This window comes from Pungitius pungitius, chromosome 6 (assembly GCF_949316345.1).
Source record: "Pungitius pungitius chromosome 6, fPunPun2.1, whole genome shotgun sequence".
Classification (NCBI taxonomy): Eukaryota; Metazoa; Chordata; class Actinopteri; order Perciformes; family Gasterosteidae; genus Pungitius; species Pungitius pungitius.
This window is the reverse complement of record NC_084905.1, coordinates 15,819,033-15,836,158: the sequence shown is the minus strand read 5'-3', so window position 1 is coordinate 15,836,158 and position 17,126 is coordinate 15,819,033. Positions and strand designations below refer to the sequence as shown.

General features: G+C 40.6%; 1 protein-coding gene across 1 annotated transcript; it reads left to right on the top strand.

Moving 5' to 3' along the window:
• Positions 1–6,759: 6,759 nt before the first annotated feature.
• Positions 6,760–16,931, top strand: smad3b (SMAD family member 3b). The gene is made up of 9 exons (XM_037451738.2): positions 6,760–7,226; positions 9,389–9,582; positions 9,696–9,830; positions 10,130–10,204; positions 10,305–10,352; positions 12,446–12,658; positions 12,757–12,894; positions 13,011–13,155; positions 14,229–16,931. The coding sequence occupies exons 1-9, from the start codon at positions 7,024–7,026 to the stop codon at positions 14,350–14,352; spliced, it is 1,275 nt and encodes a 424-aa protein (XP_037307635.1). The 5' UTR covers positions 6,760–7,023; the 3' UTR covers positions 14,353–16,931.
• The last annotated feature ends 195 nt before the right edge of the window (positions 16,932–17,126 follow it).

The following is a 17,126-nucleotide window of genomic DNA, read 5'->3' as shown; positions in this document are numbered from 1 at the left end:
CAAACCTTTGTTACACTGCCACCTTGTGGACTTTTACTGTATTGAGGGCACACATTTAAGGGGACATTTTAGTTTAAATGTTTAAAATAAACTACTTGTTCCATTATTTTATTTGCTCCTACTTGAGTAGTAGTACAGACGTATTATTTTAATATGAATATTGAACTAAAAGTGAGTGTTGATTTAATCCTATCTGACATTTTTGGAAGGTTAATAATAATACTGAATGATAGTCTGAGGTTTCTTTTTTATAAGATGTGGAATGATTTTTCCTTTTCTGGGTCTCAAATACCAGTTCTTGTGGAGCAAACATAACAGCTGTTTATTAACAATATTCACATAATATTACATCTGCAAGTCTTCATTGAAGAAGCAGCAGATTAAACATGTGGCAGAAAGACTGCATTTGTTTTTTGGCCATTTCTGCTAAAGTCATATGCAAGAAGGAACCAAAGAACTCTAAATTGCATCTATAAAGTCCATTGAGATTGTAAAACCAAGTCTTTGTACTAAGTACAGTAAGGAGAAATCACTGCAGAGTAATGCTGCCGGAGCAGGAAAATGTCTCTCTTTCAGCTACCGAGTAGAGTCTGTGCTGCCTGAGAATGGGCCACAGAGGGAATGGAAAAATCCACGGCATTTAGCTGAAGCTATGTCATAAAGGCAGCACTAATGAGCCGGAGGTTTTAGGAGAGCGAGAGGAGGAGGAGGAGGAGGAAGCGAGAGGAAATGGTTTACATATGGATTTGAAAGAGCACAGGCAGGCACCACAGCTATGTTGTGTATTTAATGCAAAGCATTCAAGAAAAGTCATTTTGGTGCAAATGTGTCCCTCGCTCCTGCTGCTCCTGCTCCGACACTTTTATTTGGCACTCACTTCGGCTTGTGAAACTTATACACTCGTTCATTTGTTGCAAAAGAGTAGGTTCATTAATATTACAGAATGCTAATACACTGAAGAGGATTGTATGAAGGAACACTAATTTAGCTTTTTTTCATTTTGTAGATTTTCAAAATGTTTCTTTCTTGTACACAATAAAGAGTGTGTCTCACTTAGAAGGAGTATCTTTCTTTCCTCAGCTCTAAAACACATTGTTGGTTGTTAAGCTGCTTCTTAAACGCAAGCAAAGACCAGAGGCAATGTGAACCTTCATAATAAATAAATAAAAGGACTACAACAAGACTAATTGTTTTCTTGTCTTTAGGGCACATTAAATCATCTTCATAGCAACATAAAACGTTATCAAAAGGATTATAAGATTGTTGCTTTATTTAGTTATGGACTGTAGTTCACATATAATAACAGCACAGTTCAACTTGTTTTATATCATACAGAATAGAATGAAAAGCTCAAGCAGCATGGAGTTTTTAAAAAAATAGGTCTTTAAAAGGAGTTGTTAGAAGCTGTGATGGAGATGTCAAAATGTCTTGTCCAGTAACTTTTCTGGTTATATTTTAAAGAAAGATCGTCTCAGTTTGTTTCGATTGGCCGCTTATACATTGTTTGTAATGTAATGTAATGTATTGTAAAAAATACCAATAAAATTTCTGTAAAATACACAGCGACTTGATAACCTCTTGTGAAACTTCATTGAACACAAACAGGGGAAAGATGTCCTCATAAAACTATTTTGTCAGGCACTTGATCAAGAGACTTGAGTGTTGTTTTTGTGATATTACACTTTACTGGCACCATCCTCCGTGTCACCGACCTTCACTTTGACCAGTGGATTAAAACTAAAGAGGATGTGGTTGTGTGTGGGGACACTAATCTATTTTACACATAACTATAGCAGTTTGGTCTCTTAAGTGCCTCTTTTGACCAAACTACAGCATCATCTGCGGCCTTGCGGCTGTCCCTCCACTGACCTGGTCACATCACACATATCAAAGCGCAGTGGTTCTGGTCTGCAGATACACATCCCTGTTCTAACGAGCTCTGTGTGGATTGGGCCGTGGATGGACGCAACAGGGGTTGGTTTGCAGCAAAGAACACATGTGACACAAACAAGGTTTACCTAAAGACAACAGCTGAGGGAGAGAACGGGACTTTCCTGTCATCGCCCCAATCGTGAGGAATGTGTTGATCTACTTCCCCAAAGCACGGCCCTTGTCATTCTGCTCAAAGTCACAATATCAGCAATAGAGGTTGGAAGAGTAGCAACATTATATTAAAATACATATACAGCACTTTCCTCATGAAACTAATACTTCGCTATTAATGTCTTGGAAGATCAGAAACCACAAGTACACAAAGTACACAATAAAAAGCAATACGTTTACTTAATTTACATATACTATTGAATATGCCAGAATCCCTGATATTTGTGAGGTTTCAAACAACTAATGTGCCTTTGTATATAATCGGGGGGAAAAAGTGTTTCAAATTTTTTTTGTATGGATAACGATTGTAAATACGCTCTTACTACTGAAAACACATTTTCAGGATACAGTAAGAGAGATCAGTAAGTTTACAAGTTTACGCTCTCAAACTAATCCTAATGAGAAGACATTATAGGGAGAGACTCGAAAATAGCGACGAGTCGAATAAGAGCTCTGCATCGCCTGCAGCTCTCTGAAATAAGCAAGTTTTAATGTTCAAGAGTAATGCTTAATTATCCATACATGGCCATTTACGAGCATTTTGCCACAGGGCTTCGGCTTCACATTCCCCAATCTAATAGAAGATGGCATTATTGCGTGCAGTCAGAATTATTCACTGCATTACCCACGATTCATAGCGTGTATTAAAGCAAGCAATTTCATGCATATGGATACAGTGGGTCTTAGCAGGGGAGCTCCTGATTGCTCTGAAGCTAATTTCACAATCATTAGTTTTGGTGGTGATGTGAGTGACGGAGTGTATTTAGATTTCAGAAAATGACAAGTTCCACAAGCTTTGGTGACGAAGTTGTAAAGATGAAAGTCTGATCATTGTAACGCTCTGTGTTTAAGCGGCACAGCGCCTGCACTGCTGTGCGTTACAATGAATCTGCTATGATTTCCAAAAACTTGCTTTTCAAAATACAAATAAAGTACATATTGTCTGGTGTTCATCACTTGTGATATAAAGGTTCACCCATGAAATAGTCCCAGAGGGAGAGATACTTTGTAGATTCGGGGCCAAGTGCTTGAAGCTCAGGCTCAACAGAAAACCATTTTAGCCTACAGGTAAAGTTAATGAATCATGGCTAAGTGCTGCATTCCATGCATACGTAAGATGAGCAAATATTTTGCAAAACCTCTGAATCCACTTAATGCTTTTATGGACCATTGTTCACAAAACAATTGTAAATTGTGTTTATGGACTAGGATATAAATCAATGGCAATAAATTATAATCACAGAGAGTCCTTCCAAATGCCATACAATGTAAAGGTACGGGTTTCTTTGCAGGCGTATATAGATTATTCAACATAAATAATCAACCAAGTATATATTATTATTGATAAAGATTGTGAAAAAAATACTTTCACAAACAGTACAGTGATGCATCAATAAATATAATTTAATTAATAAAATAAACATTGTTCTGAAATTATCTTGAAATACCTCATTTATTCTGCTCTATTTTAAGTATATTGGGATGTTTTAGCACACATGGTGGATGAATAGAAAAGATATTAGATAGATAGATAGATAGATAGATAGATAGATAGATAGATAGATAGATAGATAGATAGATAGATAGATAGATAGATAGATAGATAGATAGATAGATAGATAGATAGATAGATAGATAGATAGATAGATAGATAGATAGATCTATGACGGTTAAATGATGTAATACTAGCTTTTAGCCAGTAGGGGACAATATGGTATCTATTTTGCTAAACCTTGTATTTCAGCCAGTGTAAAATACATGTCACAGATTAACTTGCAATTTTGCTAAATATATCAGAAATATTCTAGATAATAATGTAAAATCATTGCAGAACAACATTGCATGCACACAGGGTGTAAATGTTAATAGCAAGTCTCACTATCTCACTATCTAGGCAAAAGGCATTAACAATAGGCCATGTTATTGGTTAATAATCCATTGCTTTATAGATCCTTTAGAATACAAACATTTGGGTAAGTGATGATTGGTTCCTGGTAATAATACATTTGGGAATGTTGGCAATCCAATAATAATATCTGACAACAGATTAATTCTCACCCTCTTATGATGTAATGTGTAAATGTTACTGTTATGTTGTCAATGAATGGCTTTTATTTCACATACTCTGCCAATATTTCCCCAGATGTCACTTGGTATTTTGGTTCAATGAGTGTCTAGTGATGAAATCATCAGACAAAACCAATATGTGAGAAGATTAACGAATCACACCGGCATTAACCTGTGCGACAAATGCAGGAGAAAAAAAGAGGAATGTGTGAAAGTGTATTTCCTGCACGGGTCTGAAGCGTTTGAGGGTGTTTTGGTTCAATCAAGAGGGAGGGAGTTATGTACTGTACCTGTTTCAGAGGTGCCACTGTCTGCGGAGAGATTGATGGGTGCAAGATATCACTTGCATTGTAAAAGGAGCTTAAAAAGGAGGCAGAAATTGCAGGGAGAACTGGACTCCACCCGTTTGGCGCTGTGCAGAACAGCCACGTCTGGTTCTAACACACTGCAATTAGCTGCTGAGGCAATTACTGGTTTGTGGAGCTCCAATTTCTTTTAATCATACGGTTCTGTAAGCTATCATTTATCTATAGAGATTGTGCTGTTAGCAGAACTCTGATACCAACTGGATGAAGACTTGTGTTCAAAGTCATTTTTAAACTTTATTTAAGATTTTGGTAACCTCATAACACTTAAAACGTTAGTTCAATTTAACAATATGGACACACAAAAGGCATATTTACTCTAATTGCCACTCCATCCTTGTCTAAGTAATGTTGTGACAGCAGCCCAGCTGATCAAGCCTCTTCACCATATCCTGCTTGTTTCCCACATAGCTCCTGAGTGGTCAATCACAATGCTATTGTTATCCATCAGATTGTCTGCAGTCATTGCTTATTCACAGATGTCGTGCTTTTTGTCCAAAATGATTCTTCTCCTGTTTGCTGTGGCCCATCTGCCCTGCAGTCAGACAAATGCAAGGCCCCCATTTCTCTCTTTCTTTCTCTCGCTCTCTCTCACTCACAGACACACACACACACACACACGCACTTACGCCAGCTGTCCAGCTTGTGTCCTCCGCCAGTAAAAGGTGATGGCCCTGAAGCATCAGAGAACATAAGGAAGAAAAGAGTCATACGAAATAACTTTTTATTGTCAGTTGCCTGACTGACAGATTGTATCAATGTGTCAGCATTATTCCATACAGACTATTCCAAATTAATATATCAAATGTATTATCCATCCATCCATCCACTCTTCCAACCGTTTATCCTGCACACTGGGACGCGGGGGGCTGGAGTCAATCCCAGCCAATTTGGGGCGAGAGACAGTGTGCACCGTGGATCGCAGGGCTAACACGGAGACAAACAACCATTCACACTCACGTGCACACACCTAAGGGCAATTTAGAGATCCCAATCAACCTAATCCCCAGAGCATGTCTTTGGACTGTGGGAGGAAGCCGGAGTACCCGGAGAGAACCCATGCAGATACGGGGAGAACATGCAGACTCCACACAGGAAGGCCAGTGGGCGGGAAATGTATTATGATGTTAATAAAGTATATTCAGTTGAATTGAATTGCATCTGACTGGAAATTCGGTCAAACTTATTGATTATTATATGGTCTGCTGACACTATATAAAAAATATTTAATCCATAATGAAAATAATTGGTGGATGCTTCCCTACTTGTGATTATTGATATGAATAGGTAATACTTTTGGACATAAAAACTATTGAGCCATTATTCAACATAATATAATGTGACTTTATGATGACATTTCTTTACATTATCTTTCATGACTTTTTATTTCTGACATATGTTTTAACTTTTTATTCCTGACATTTCTTGACATAATATCTAACTGTTCTACCAAGAGCCAAGTGTCCAAGTGTATAATATTTTCAAGTGACACTGCCAATTTTGCTTAAATATTTATTTAAAGGAGACAATGCCGAATACTTTGTTAAAAATAGGTAGCAGTCATTGATAGAGTTTATATATAGAGAGAAGGAAAGAGGGCTGGTTCTGGATGGAGATATTTATAGCACAGGAACACTGATGTTTACTGGAGGCGTCGGCCATGAGATGCACTTATTAATAACACCCTTAAACCCGAAATAGGCTACAACTGATATCAAAGTCACCTCCCTCGTCCATTTCTGGAAAGATGCATCAGTGGTGAAATCAAATCGCTTTTATGACAGGATGAAAGGGATTACTCTTTAGGGGTCTTCTATTCATGGACCCAGTAAATGCAAGGATTGGATCACTTTTCATTGATGGCATTTCTCTGATAGAAAACAAATTTTCCATCTATTGACTCCTGTGTTTGACTTTGAGTTTTGAGTTTAAATCATGCAAGTTAAGAGGACACATTCCTTTCGAGGCCATCAAATGATATTACCATAATCCAATAGTGCCAATGTAGTTAATCAATGAGTGCTCGAATCACAGCTTCACACTTTAGTTAATTTAATGTTCAATTAACGTTAGTTTACTGAAAGTAAAGGAGTTTACTGAAAATGTTTAAATAGGTGCTGGTATTATTTTAGGTAGAAAAATAGTTATTGTCCTCTTTACACTGTCACTTGATGCAAGTGGAGGACAGACTAGCGGAGTGAGGAGCAGGAGCAGGAGGAGGAGGAGGGGCAGCGGACAGCCCGGCAGACGGAGGAGCTGCTCCACCACTCGGACGATCGGAGTTGACCTGCGACGCGAGCCGCCGCCGCCGCTGAGTCCGCAGGCAGCGACCAGCCAGCCACTCGTCCGCCTGGGACTTTATCCAGCGAAGCTAACTGGCTAACTTACTTTTGCTGTGGGAAACTGTTAAGTAATGTTAGCAATTCTGGGAACCAAATCAGTGTGCTGTAGCTAATTGTCGACCGGGTAAGCTGAAAAGCGGGTAAAAATGTCCATATTACCGTTTACACCTCCAATCGTGAAGAGGCTTCTTGGCTGGAAGAAGGGAGAGCAGAACGGGCAAGAGGAGAAATGGTGCGAGAAGGCTGTCAAAAGTCTTGTGAAGAAGTTGAAAAAGACGGGACAGTTGGACGAGTTGGAAAAAGCCATCACAACACAGAATGTCCACACGAAATGCATAACCATACCCAGGTAACAACACAAACCGCTAACTGCCGTTAGCTGCCATCGTAGTTTGCTAACGTTAGCTTATGTTGGCTAAGTAGCTTGCTAGTTAATTATGCTAAAATTAGAAGCGTTGTGATTTTGTTTGTCTAGCCACTTTTTTCTTCTGGCTTATCAATGTCAATGTCGGCAGGTCCATTTACCAAAACATAATTGAAGGTGTTATCTGCAGGGTTAGCTTTAGCAGCTACATTTAAGCTAACCCAATGCTACATGGTAACAATCTAATAAGCGAACTTGCTTTTCAGGCTAACGTTACATTTTACATTGTTATTAAAACCGGTAACAATGGACTTTATAAGAGTCTCAATTACTGAAACGTTTCATGTAATAACTTACTTACTGAAATAACGTTAAATGTAAGCGGATGACATTTAAATTTGATGCGATTTGGGCCATTACCCCCACATTAATGAAGGTCGTCACATAACGATAATTAGTTTGCAAAGTCAGCATAACCGCTAGACCAGCGTTATCCTATACTACCAATTCAAGCAACATTATTGTGCAACCAGGGTCTCTCAAATTGCCTGAGCAACTTTAAAAAGAATGTCTTTAAGCACATTTCACCTGTTGACATGAATGCTGCCTGCGGCACATTCAGTGCTACACAAACAAATGTGTCCACAGTTCACACGTGTGGTGAATGTCAGAAGGGGTGGTTTGGCAAACAGTTCTGTGACTCAGAGGATGTTTAGACTAGAGAGTGTGTACTCTGGGAGAGTTGGAACAAGGGCTCAGTTTGGGATTCCCCATATGGGATACCCAGAAACGCTACTACAAACGAGGTCGAGTTTGTGTGTGGTAAAAACCTTCTCTCAGTTCTTGGGTACTTTGCTCTAGGGATGGCGTGGGCCACTGTTTGGATTGTGGTTCAACCTCTGGGGGTTTAGAGCCGGGAGGTCTACAGAAAAACAGCTGTCTGGCTACTTGTTGGGGATGCAGAGAATCTGTGTGCGTTATGCATAGTGAAAACACCAGGCTAGCAGCTAAACTGTGTTGTTACCATTCTTCATGTATATGTAGAAACTTGGCAGTACACACTTTTTTTTATTGTCTATCTTCGTAAAATCTGGCTGATGTTGGCCGTGAGACCAAAGTCTTTAACAGCAAGTGTTTTTTCCCCCCCACTCGGGAAGGTTGAAAGATAGGAAGTATTGTTTTGAGATCCCTGGGTTGCTTCTCTATTGTTGTTATTTCTGGTGAATAAAAGCGTTGTCTCAGTCCAAAAGTGGTGATCATGTCAAAGACCGGACACCAGCCTTGGCCAATCTCAGGTGAAGCATAGGAAGGTTGACCTCAGCTGACCCAAAGAAAAAGACACCCTCTATGCAGGAGGCAATGCTGGATGATGATCCTCAATCCTTCTCTTTTGTACGTGTGTGCGTGCACGTTTTAGAAATTATGATAATTGAGTTAGATGCTGTAAGTTGGTCACCTTGAAACTAGCACCAAGCTAGCTTTAAATTGTTTGCCTCGAACGCCAAGTCCTCTCTGACGTACTTCCCAGGAAGGTCAAGCCATGGTTAAGAATGAGATCCATGTGTTTCTAGTCCGACAGCTCAAAAATGAGCTTAACTGTTGTTGAGTTCAGAGGTGAGAAGTGCCATCACCTCACTGGATCTATGTGAGGGGAGATACACAGGTTTTGTTACAGTCCCTCCTTTTTGTTTTTAGTCACTTGGGTTTTATGGCAAGTAAATATGATCTTAACATTAACATATTTATGGCCGAACTCTCATTTTATGCAATCACAATTTTATTTCTGTAGTTTGACTGTATGGCATAATAATAATAAAAGCCAAATTTTTCTTGTGTGACAGTACATTTTGTTTGTTTCCCGAAATGAGTATTTAGTGTTTGGGGTCATTATTGTTCCCTAACTGGTGCCAGTGTGTGGGAAGGACTGAGGGATAGGTTGGCACAATACACGCTCTTTTATGAATACTTTATTTTGATACAGTAAATAAAAAGCATATTCTGGATGTTTTGCCTTTGGTAAATGTTAATCAACATCGATCTAGCAAATATGTTAAAAGTTGTATCTTAACAAAAGCCAAAGCATGGAGCAAAGTGTAATTGATTGAAACTGTATGTACCACTACAGCCTTTTTGGTGGTGTCTTTCAGGTCTTTAGATGGCCGTCTTCAGGTCTCTCACAGGAAAGGTCTTCCTCATGTCATCTACTGTCGCTTGTGGCGCTGGCCAGACCTGCAGTCCCACCATGAGCTGAGGGCTGTCGACCACTGTGAGTTTGCCTTCCACACGAAGAAGGATGAAGTCTGCGTCAACCCCTACCACTACCAGAGGGTGGAGACGCCAAGTGGGTGCAGTTAATTGCTACATGATCCAAATGACTGTATTTAGAATAATGCTTTTGCCACAGTGTATACAGAGCAGAACTTGTATTTAATGAAAGTATCCGTGTGTCTCCAGCTTTACCTCCTGTTCTGGTACCACGCCATTCAGATATCCCCGCGGAGTTTCCCCCGTTGGATGACTACAGCCCATCCATCCCAGAGAATACCAACTTTCCCGCTGGCATTGAGCCCCAGAGTAACTATATTCCTGGTGAGAAAAATTATTTATGGCTTTTGTTCTCATGATGGATTTTTCTTTTTGGTTGTGTTTTTAATTTGGAAAGGACTGTGTTTGTGTTAGAACATTTCAGACAAAGGTGAAATTGACTGTATGAGAATGCTGGTTTCATTGATATTTGCCTCTAATGTTCATGCGTGGCTGGGGCTGCTTACTGACAAATAGCTGTAAATAAAGCATTCATTCATTATCAAAATCCTGTTTCAGCAATTGAAAACATGACAAACTTTCTGAAATAATGATACGAGTGTGTCTGTGTTTGGATGTTTTAGAAACTCCTCCGCCAGGGTACCTGAGTGAGGATGGTGAGACAAATGATCACCACCTCAACCACAGCATGGACACAGGTGAGTCACATCAAAGTACACACAATTCAAGCCCGTACTATTCTAATTATCCCTTATCTGGATAATAAAAACCAAACTTGTATTGCCACTCTTATTCCAGGTTCACCCAGCCTGTCACCCAATCCTGTGTCACCCACAAACAGTCTTGGTAAGTAAAAACCAAAAGGGTGGTCTACTACTTAAAGAGCATATAATTTACAATGTGCACTTATCTGGTTTGTAGACTTAATGTTTTACACAGACATGGCACTTTAAAACTGACTATGGCTGTCAATAGATTTAAAAGAATTAACTAATTAATCGCAAAATTTGAACTTCAATTATCGTAATAGAAAGTTTGTTTTTCATCTAAAGACTAGAGCTTACAAGTAACGAGTAATCCCTTCATCTGCAACATGTGATCTTCTTGGAAGCAGAATTCCACTGGGTGGTAGATGTTGAACTAGCGACTCTTCCTGCTGTCCTCGTGCAATTTGAGTGGCTCTCAAGGCTCCATTTCACGGCTGTGTTTGAAGTGCCAACAATTTTTAACTTTATTTTATTTTATACCATAGAGTTAATTTGTAAATTGAACATGCCATTTTCTTGCACTGTGTTACCTGTCTTATTCAGGAATCAGGAAACATTTATTACCATAATATCTCAGACATACAATGAATTTGACTTTACTGCTGGTGCATGACAGCAGACAATGGACAACAAGACAACATAGTGCAAGTATAGTGCAAGGAATAAAATATAATGCCATGGGTTAGTAATCTAAGGCTTTGGGTTAGTTTAAAAATAACGGAATAAGAGTTAAAAAAGTTAAAAATAAAGTGCACCAACAAACAGTGAAAGTGACAAGTGTTTACATGTGGAGTGTGAAGAAAGTGACCGATGGGATGATCGAGTCAGTCAGTGGGCTCTGGTGATTTGCAGGGAAGAAACTGTTAGTGTGGTGGGAGGTCTTAGTCCTGATGGACCTCAGTCTCCTGCCAGATGGAAGGGGCACAAACAGTTTTTGTCCGGGGTGAGATCGGTCGGCTACAATCTCTTTGGCTTGTCCATTGTCTTACTGTTGGATGTGATGCACCAACCGCCATGTCAAATTTCTTGTATGTCCAACATATTTTGGCAATAAATGTTCCTGATTCCTGAGGACGTTTAGGGACACAGTGGTGGTCTTCTGCAGACTGGTCTTCTAGCAGCTAGCTAAGCTTAGCAGTGGTCCGTTTGCCACTCATCCCCCTTCTGTTTACAAGTGGAGGAATTCCTCTCCGCTGTATGTCGCGCCTTTGTTTGTTTTACTTCCAATGCAAAAAGCTCTCTCCATCTTCAACTACCGTCTCGCTCTCCTGTCTAACTGACTGCACCACGCGGTGGTTTTGTTTCCGGGCTCAACGCTCACCTGAAGTCAACGAAGTTGTGCCAACTTGAATTAACACGTTATTTTTTGCAGTCATTAATTCACTACATTACACTTTTTCTGAGTAAACCAGAAGTGACTAATATCTTATTAATTGTTTTGTCAATTAAATTGCATTTATATAGCCAAATATAAAAAATGTGCCACAGGGGTTTTTGCAATCTTTCCACCAAATCGGCATCCTCTGTTCTCGGACCCTATCGTCGGATAATGAAAGACTTCCTGTTTTTTATGAGCAATTTACAGGAGCAAAGGTCTACGTCTGGGAGGGTTGGCCTCGGGGCAGTAACGGAGTAGTGTGGTATGAATGGAGCCTTTGTCTTTGGTCTGTCCGTGTGTGTGTGTGTGTGTGTGTGTGTGTGTGTGTGTGTGTGTGTGTGTGTGTGTGTGTGTGTGTGTGTGTGTGTGTGTGTGTGTGTGTGTGTGTGTGTGTGTGTGTGTGTGTGTGTGTGTGTGTGTGTGTGTGTGTGTGTGTGTGTGTGTGTGTGGATGGGCCAGCAACAGGCAGCTCAAGGTAATGCAATAATGATATCCGGTTGCCAGGGAATCCTATCTATGTGGAAAGCCACCAGGAGGTCATTGTTAAAAAGATGAGGAGGAAAAAAATGTACGTCATGTCATGGCCATTCCTAGCTGGGGGTCATGGGAAAGAGCTTTTGAAAGGAAATCAAAGGCAAACTTCCTCAGCGGAGTGCATTTTCACAATCAAATGGTTGTTTAACAAAGCAGTACCCGTTCCCATGTTTTTCTAAATGAGTTTTCTCATCGACCTAACTGAAACTTGCATCTCAGCTAATGTCTCTCCATTCAACCCCCACCCGTCGCTCACGCAGACTTACAACCTGTGACATACTGCGAGTCTGCCTTCTGGTGCTCGATCTCCTACTATGAGCTGAACCAACGTGTAGGAGAGACCTTCCACGCCTCCCAGCCTTCCCTCACTGTTGACGGATTCACAGACCCTTCCAACTCTGAACGCTTCTGCCTGGGCTTGCTGTCCAACGTCAACCGCAACTCAGCGGTAGAGCTCACACGCAGACACATAGGTACAGATTTTATTTCATAAGCTCTGATCCAAGCTGACTGTTATACTTGCCATAGTCAGCTGGTATCTGGATCACAATTGTCTCTTTTCCCTTTTCAGGGCGGGGCGTGAGGTTGTACTACATCGGAGGTGAGGTGTTCGCAGAGTGTCTCAGTGACAGTGCCATCTTTGTTCAGAGTCCTAACTGCAACCAGCGCTACGGCTGGCATCCGGCCACTGTCTGCAAAATACCTCCAGGTTAGCATCAGAGGCGACACACATGCATGAAGCCAGCAGGGGTAAAATAAATATATACTGAAATCTACTTTGTCCTCAGTGCTACTCATGATAATAAAACATTTATTTTTTTGCAGGCTGCAACCTGAAGATCTTCAACAACCAGGAGTTTGCTGCTCTCCTTGCGCAGTCAGTCAATCGGGGCTTTGAGGCCGTCTACCAGCTCACTAGAATGTGCACCATTCGCATGAGTTTTGTCAAGGGTTGGGGAGCCGAGTACAGGTAAAGGAATACATTTCAAACTAATTGAGACGATTAGAAATACATGTTCCATTAAATGTGTTTCTGACATGAACATGATGTCATAACATGATGTGTGTTTGTATAAAGGTTTTAAGCATAAAATGTGGCAAAGGGTGTACGACAATGAAGTTCAACCAGTTAATGTTAAAATTATTGTGATTTACTGAGACAAATATGATATGTGGGTTACTGGGGGAGGGTGCTAGTGTGAGTCGGCAAGAGAGAGTTGAGTAACAGGAAGAATGCGCCAGGCATGTGTCGGTTAGGGGAATGTGAAGTGGGAGGTGAACACATTTCTGACACCCTCTGCAAAGGGGATTCCCACTGGTGTTAAAAGACCATGGAGGAAAACCATCTTTGATCAAAACTTAAATGTCTTCAGAAAAGGCCTGTAGAGTTGGCTTCAGTTTGTTTCTAATAAAGACAGGCAGACTGTATCTTTGCACTGATTACAATCAAAAACAAAATCACAATCTCACTCAAAACATTTGGGGGAAGAACAACAGATAGGGATGTAGTGGGAGCAAATTCAGCCTTGGACTCCGAGATGGAGCGTAGTCATTGATGTCAATTTAAACAAATACAATATTGGTGGTATAAAGAGAACACTAGGATATCCTGCTGCCTCCTCAGTATGTGCTAAACTAAATCAAGTCACGTCCATCACTCCAAACCGAGAGGGGTCGCTTGTTTCCCCGGGTCAATATTTAATGTTAGATTGGCCGGCTCCACTCTGTGCTTTGAGGGCCAAGTTGGCTCATTCTGCGACCGGGGACCATACAGGAACTAGTGACACTTCAAACCTGCTTATCAATCCACTCATTGGCCTCTTTTGACTGGATGGTTTATACACACGTGCATTTGTGAATTTTCTTCTAAGTTTTGAATGCAGTGGCTCCACCTGACGGTGTGTAATTAAACACAGAAAAGTATCCTTGTTAATGGTGGCTTGCAATGAAAAATGACTTGGTAAAATGTGTTGTACTCTGAAGTAGTGTGAAAAGCTCTAGCAATGACAAACTGCTTCCCTCCTTCTTCTTTGTACCCTGCAGACGTCAGACGGTGACCAGCACCCCCTGCTGGATAGAACTGCATCTCAATGGCCCTTTGCAGTGGCTGGACAAGGTTCTCACACAGATGGGCTCTCCCAGCATCCACTGCTCCAGTGTGTCCTAGGAGCAGCACGTGCTTCCCAAAAAATCCTCTTCCCCTTCCCGTCCACATAAACACAACCACATATGCACATAGGAAAAGTCAAGCATCCCCTAGTGATAAGATGCAAGCCATCAAATCGAAAGATCCCTCTCCTCCCTGGCTGTCTTTAACATTTCAACTCCCATCCATAGCACTTTCCTCAGTACCATTTAGTGTCTCCGTTTGATGGTTATTTAGGACTTGTACATTGTTTTGTTTTTCATTTGTTAAACAGGCAGCCACAGGGTATTTGCAATAGGTTTCAACATGTTAATCATTTTTCCTTCTATATTCATTCAGACATGGAACGTTTTTTTTACAAAGAATATTTAAATTTGTTTGATTGAAATGGTCAGTTACAGGTTAGTCAACTTTTAACATATTTCAAAACCGTTTTGATTCTGTGAATTAGCTCGTATGTTGACACATTTAGTGTCCTTGTACCACCCTTTGGCATTAGGAGGCTTATTTATCAACTAAACCATAAATTAATGACAAATTCCAAGTAATAATAAAATAAACTATATATATATTTGTTACTAATAAGTACAACGTACTATCCCCATTTATATATATATATATATATATATATACACTCACCGGCCACTTTATTAGGTACCCCATGCTAGTAACGGGTTGGACCCCCTTTTGCCTTCAGAACTGCCTCAATTCTTCGTGGCATAGATTCAACAAGGTGCTGGAAGCATTCCTCAGGGAGTTTGGTCCATATTGACATGATGGCATCACACAGTTGCCGCAGATTTGTCGGCTGCACATCCATGATGCGAATCTCCCGTTCCACCACATCCCAAAGATGCTCTATTGGATTGAGATCTGGTGATTGTGGAGGCCATTTGAGTACAGCGAACTCATTGTCATGTTCAAGTAACCAGTCTGAGATGATTCCAGCTTTATGACATGGCGCATTATCCTGCTGAAAGTAGCCATCAGAAGTTGGGTACATTGTGGTCATAAAGGGATGGACATGGTCAGCAACAATACTCAGGTAGGCTGTGGCGTTGCAACGATGCTCAATTGGTACCAAGGGGCCCAAAGAGTGCCAAGAAAATATTCCCCACACCATGACACCACCACCACCAGCCTGAACCGTTGATACAAGGCAGGATGGATCCATGCTTTCATGTTGTAGACGCCAAATTCTGACCCTACCATCCGAATGTCGCAGCAGAAATCGAGACTCATCAGACCAGGCAACGTTTTTCCAATCTTCTATTGTCCAATTTCGATGAGCTTGTGCAAATTGTAGCCTCAGTTTCCTGTTCTTAGCTGAAAGGAGTGGCACCCGGTGTGGTCTTCTGCTGCTGTAGCCCATCTGCCTCAAAGTTCGACGTACTGTGCGTTCAGAGATGCTCTTATGCCCACCTTGGTTGTAACGGGTGGTTATTTGAGTCACTGTTGCCCTTCTATCAGCTCGAACCAGTCTGGCCATTCTCCTCTGACCTCTGGCATCAACAAGGCATTTCCGCCCACAGAACTGCCGCTCACTGGATGTTTTTTCTTTTTCGGACCATTCTCTGTAAACCCTAGAGATGGTTGTGCGTGAAAATCCCAGTAGATTAGCAGTTTCTGAAATACTCAGACCAGCCCTTCTGGCACCAACAATCATGCCACGTTCAAAGTCACTCAAATCACCTTTCTTCCCCATACTGATGCTCGGTTTGAACTGCAGGAGATTGTCTTGACAATGTCTACATGCCTAAATGCACTGAGTTGCTGCCATGTGATTGGCTGCTTAGAAATTAAGTGTTAACGAGCAGTTGGATAGGTGTACCTAATAAAGTGGCCGGTGGGTGTGTGTGTGTATATATATATATATATATATATATGTCAATTATGATTGAACATGTAATTTGTATTTGATCAATTTTAAACTGAATATAGACATTAGCACCATTGTTTCTTGAGAAGAACACTTTTATGAAAACTATTTTGCTCAGTGAAAGAGACATTTTCTAAGTTATTTTTGCATACTGTCCTGCATGGGAATATATTTTTTTTATTGCCTCAAAATGATTGTACATAAATATTTATAGCTTGTGACTTCTCGTAGTCGTGCAGTGCTTGAAACATTTGACCCAACTGACCTCTGGCGTGAGTATATTCACAAAAAGACTCATTATTGATCATTAAAGGCAGGCTTTTTAAATGTGGGTCATTGTGAGTGTCACATAGAACTACTGTAACAGCTATTATTTTCATAGGGACAAAGTATGAACAGGTTGAATTCAGGGCCCCGTGTGACTTTAGTATGAAGGGTACTGACTAGTGGTAATCATGGCAGTGGCTCAACCATCGGTCATTTCGGGGAGAAACATAAATGCAAATCTTGTCACATTACCTACCGACTGTTTGGCAACAGAACTTTCTGCTCCTTGTGGGTAAATGATGCACTTAAAATTGATTGTGTTGATTAGTGTAATGCTTTAGATCTGGTATGGCTTGTCTAGTAAATACTATATATTACATGTACCATGCTACGATATAAGGCATGTGTTATATGCTCGCTATCATTGTCTATGAAGGCGCCATGTTTATCCTGAACTTATGGAAGACAATCACCATGTAATCTATTTAAAACACTTACAAGGTACTAAATGGAAATTATGTGTACTACAGTGTGTTGGGTATAGTTGCTAGTTCTGTATTTCATTACTTGTTTCTGGATTTTTTTTCCCCACGTAGCCCAATATTATATCAAAGGACCTTGTTATTGATGAAAATGTAGGGAATTGCAT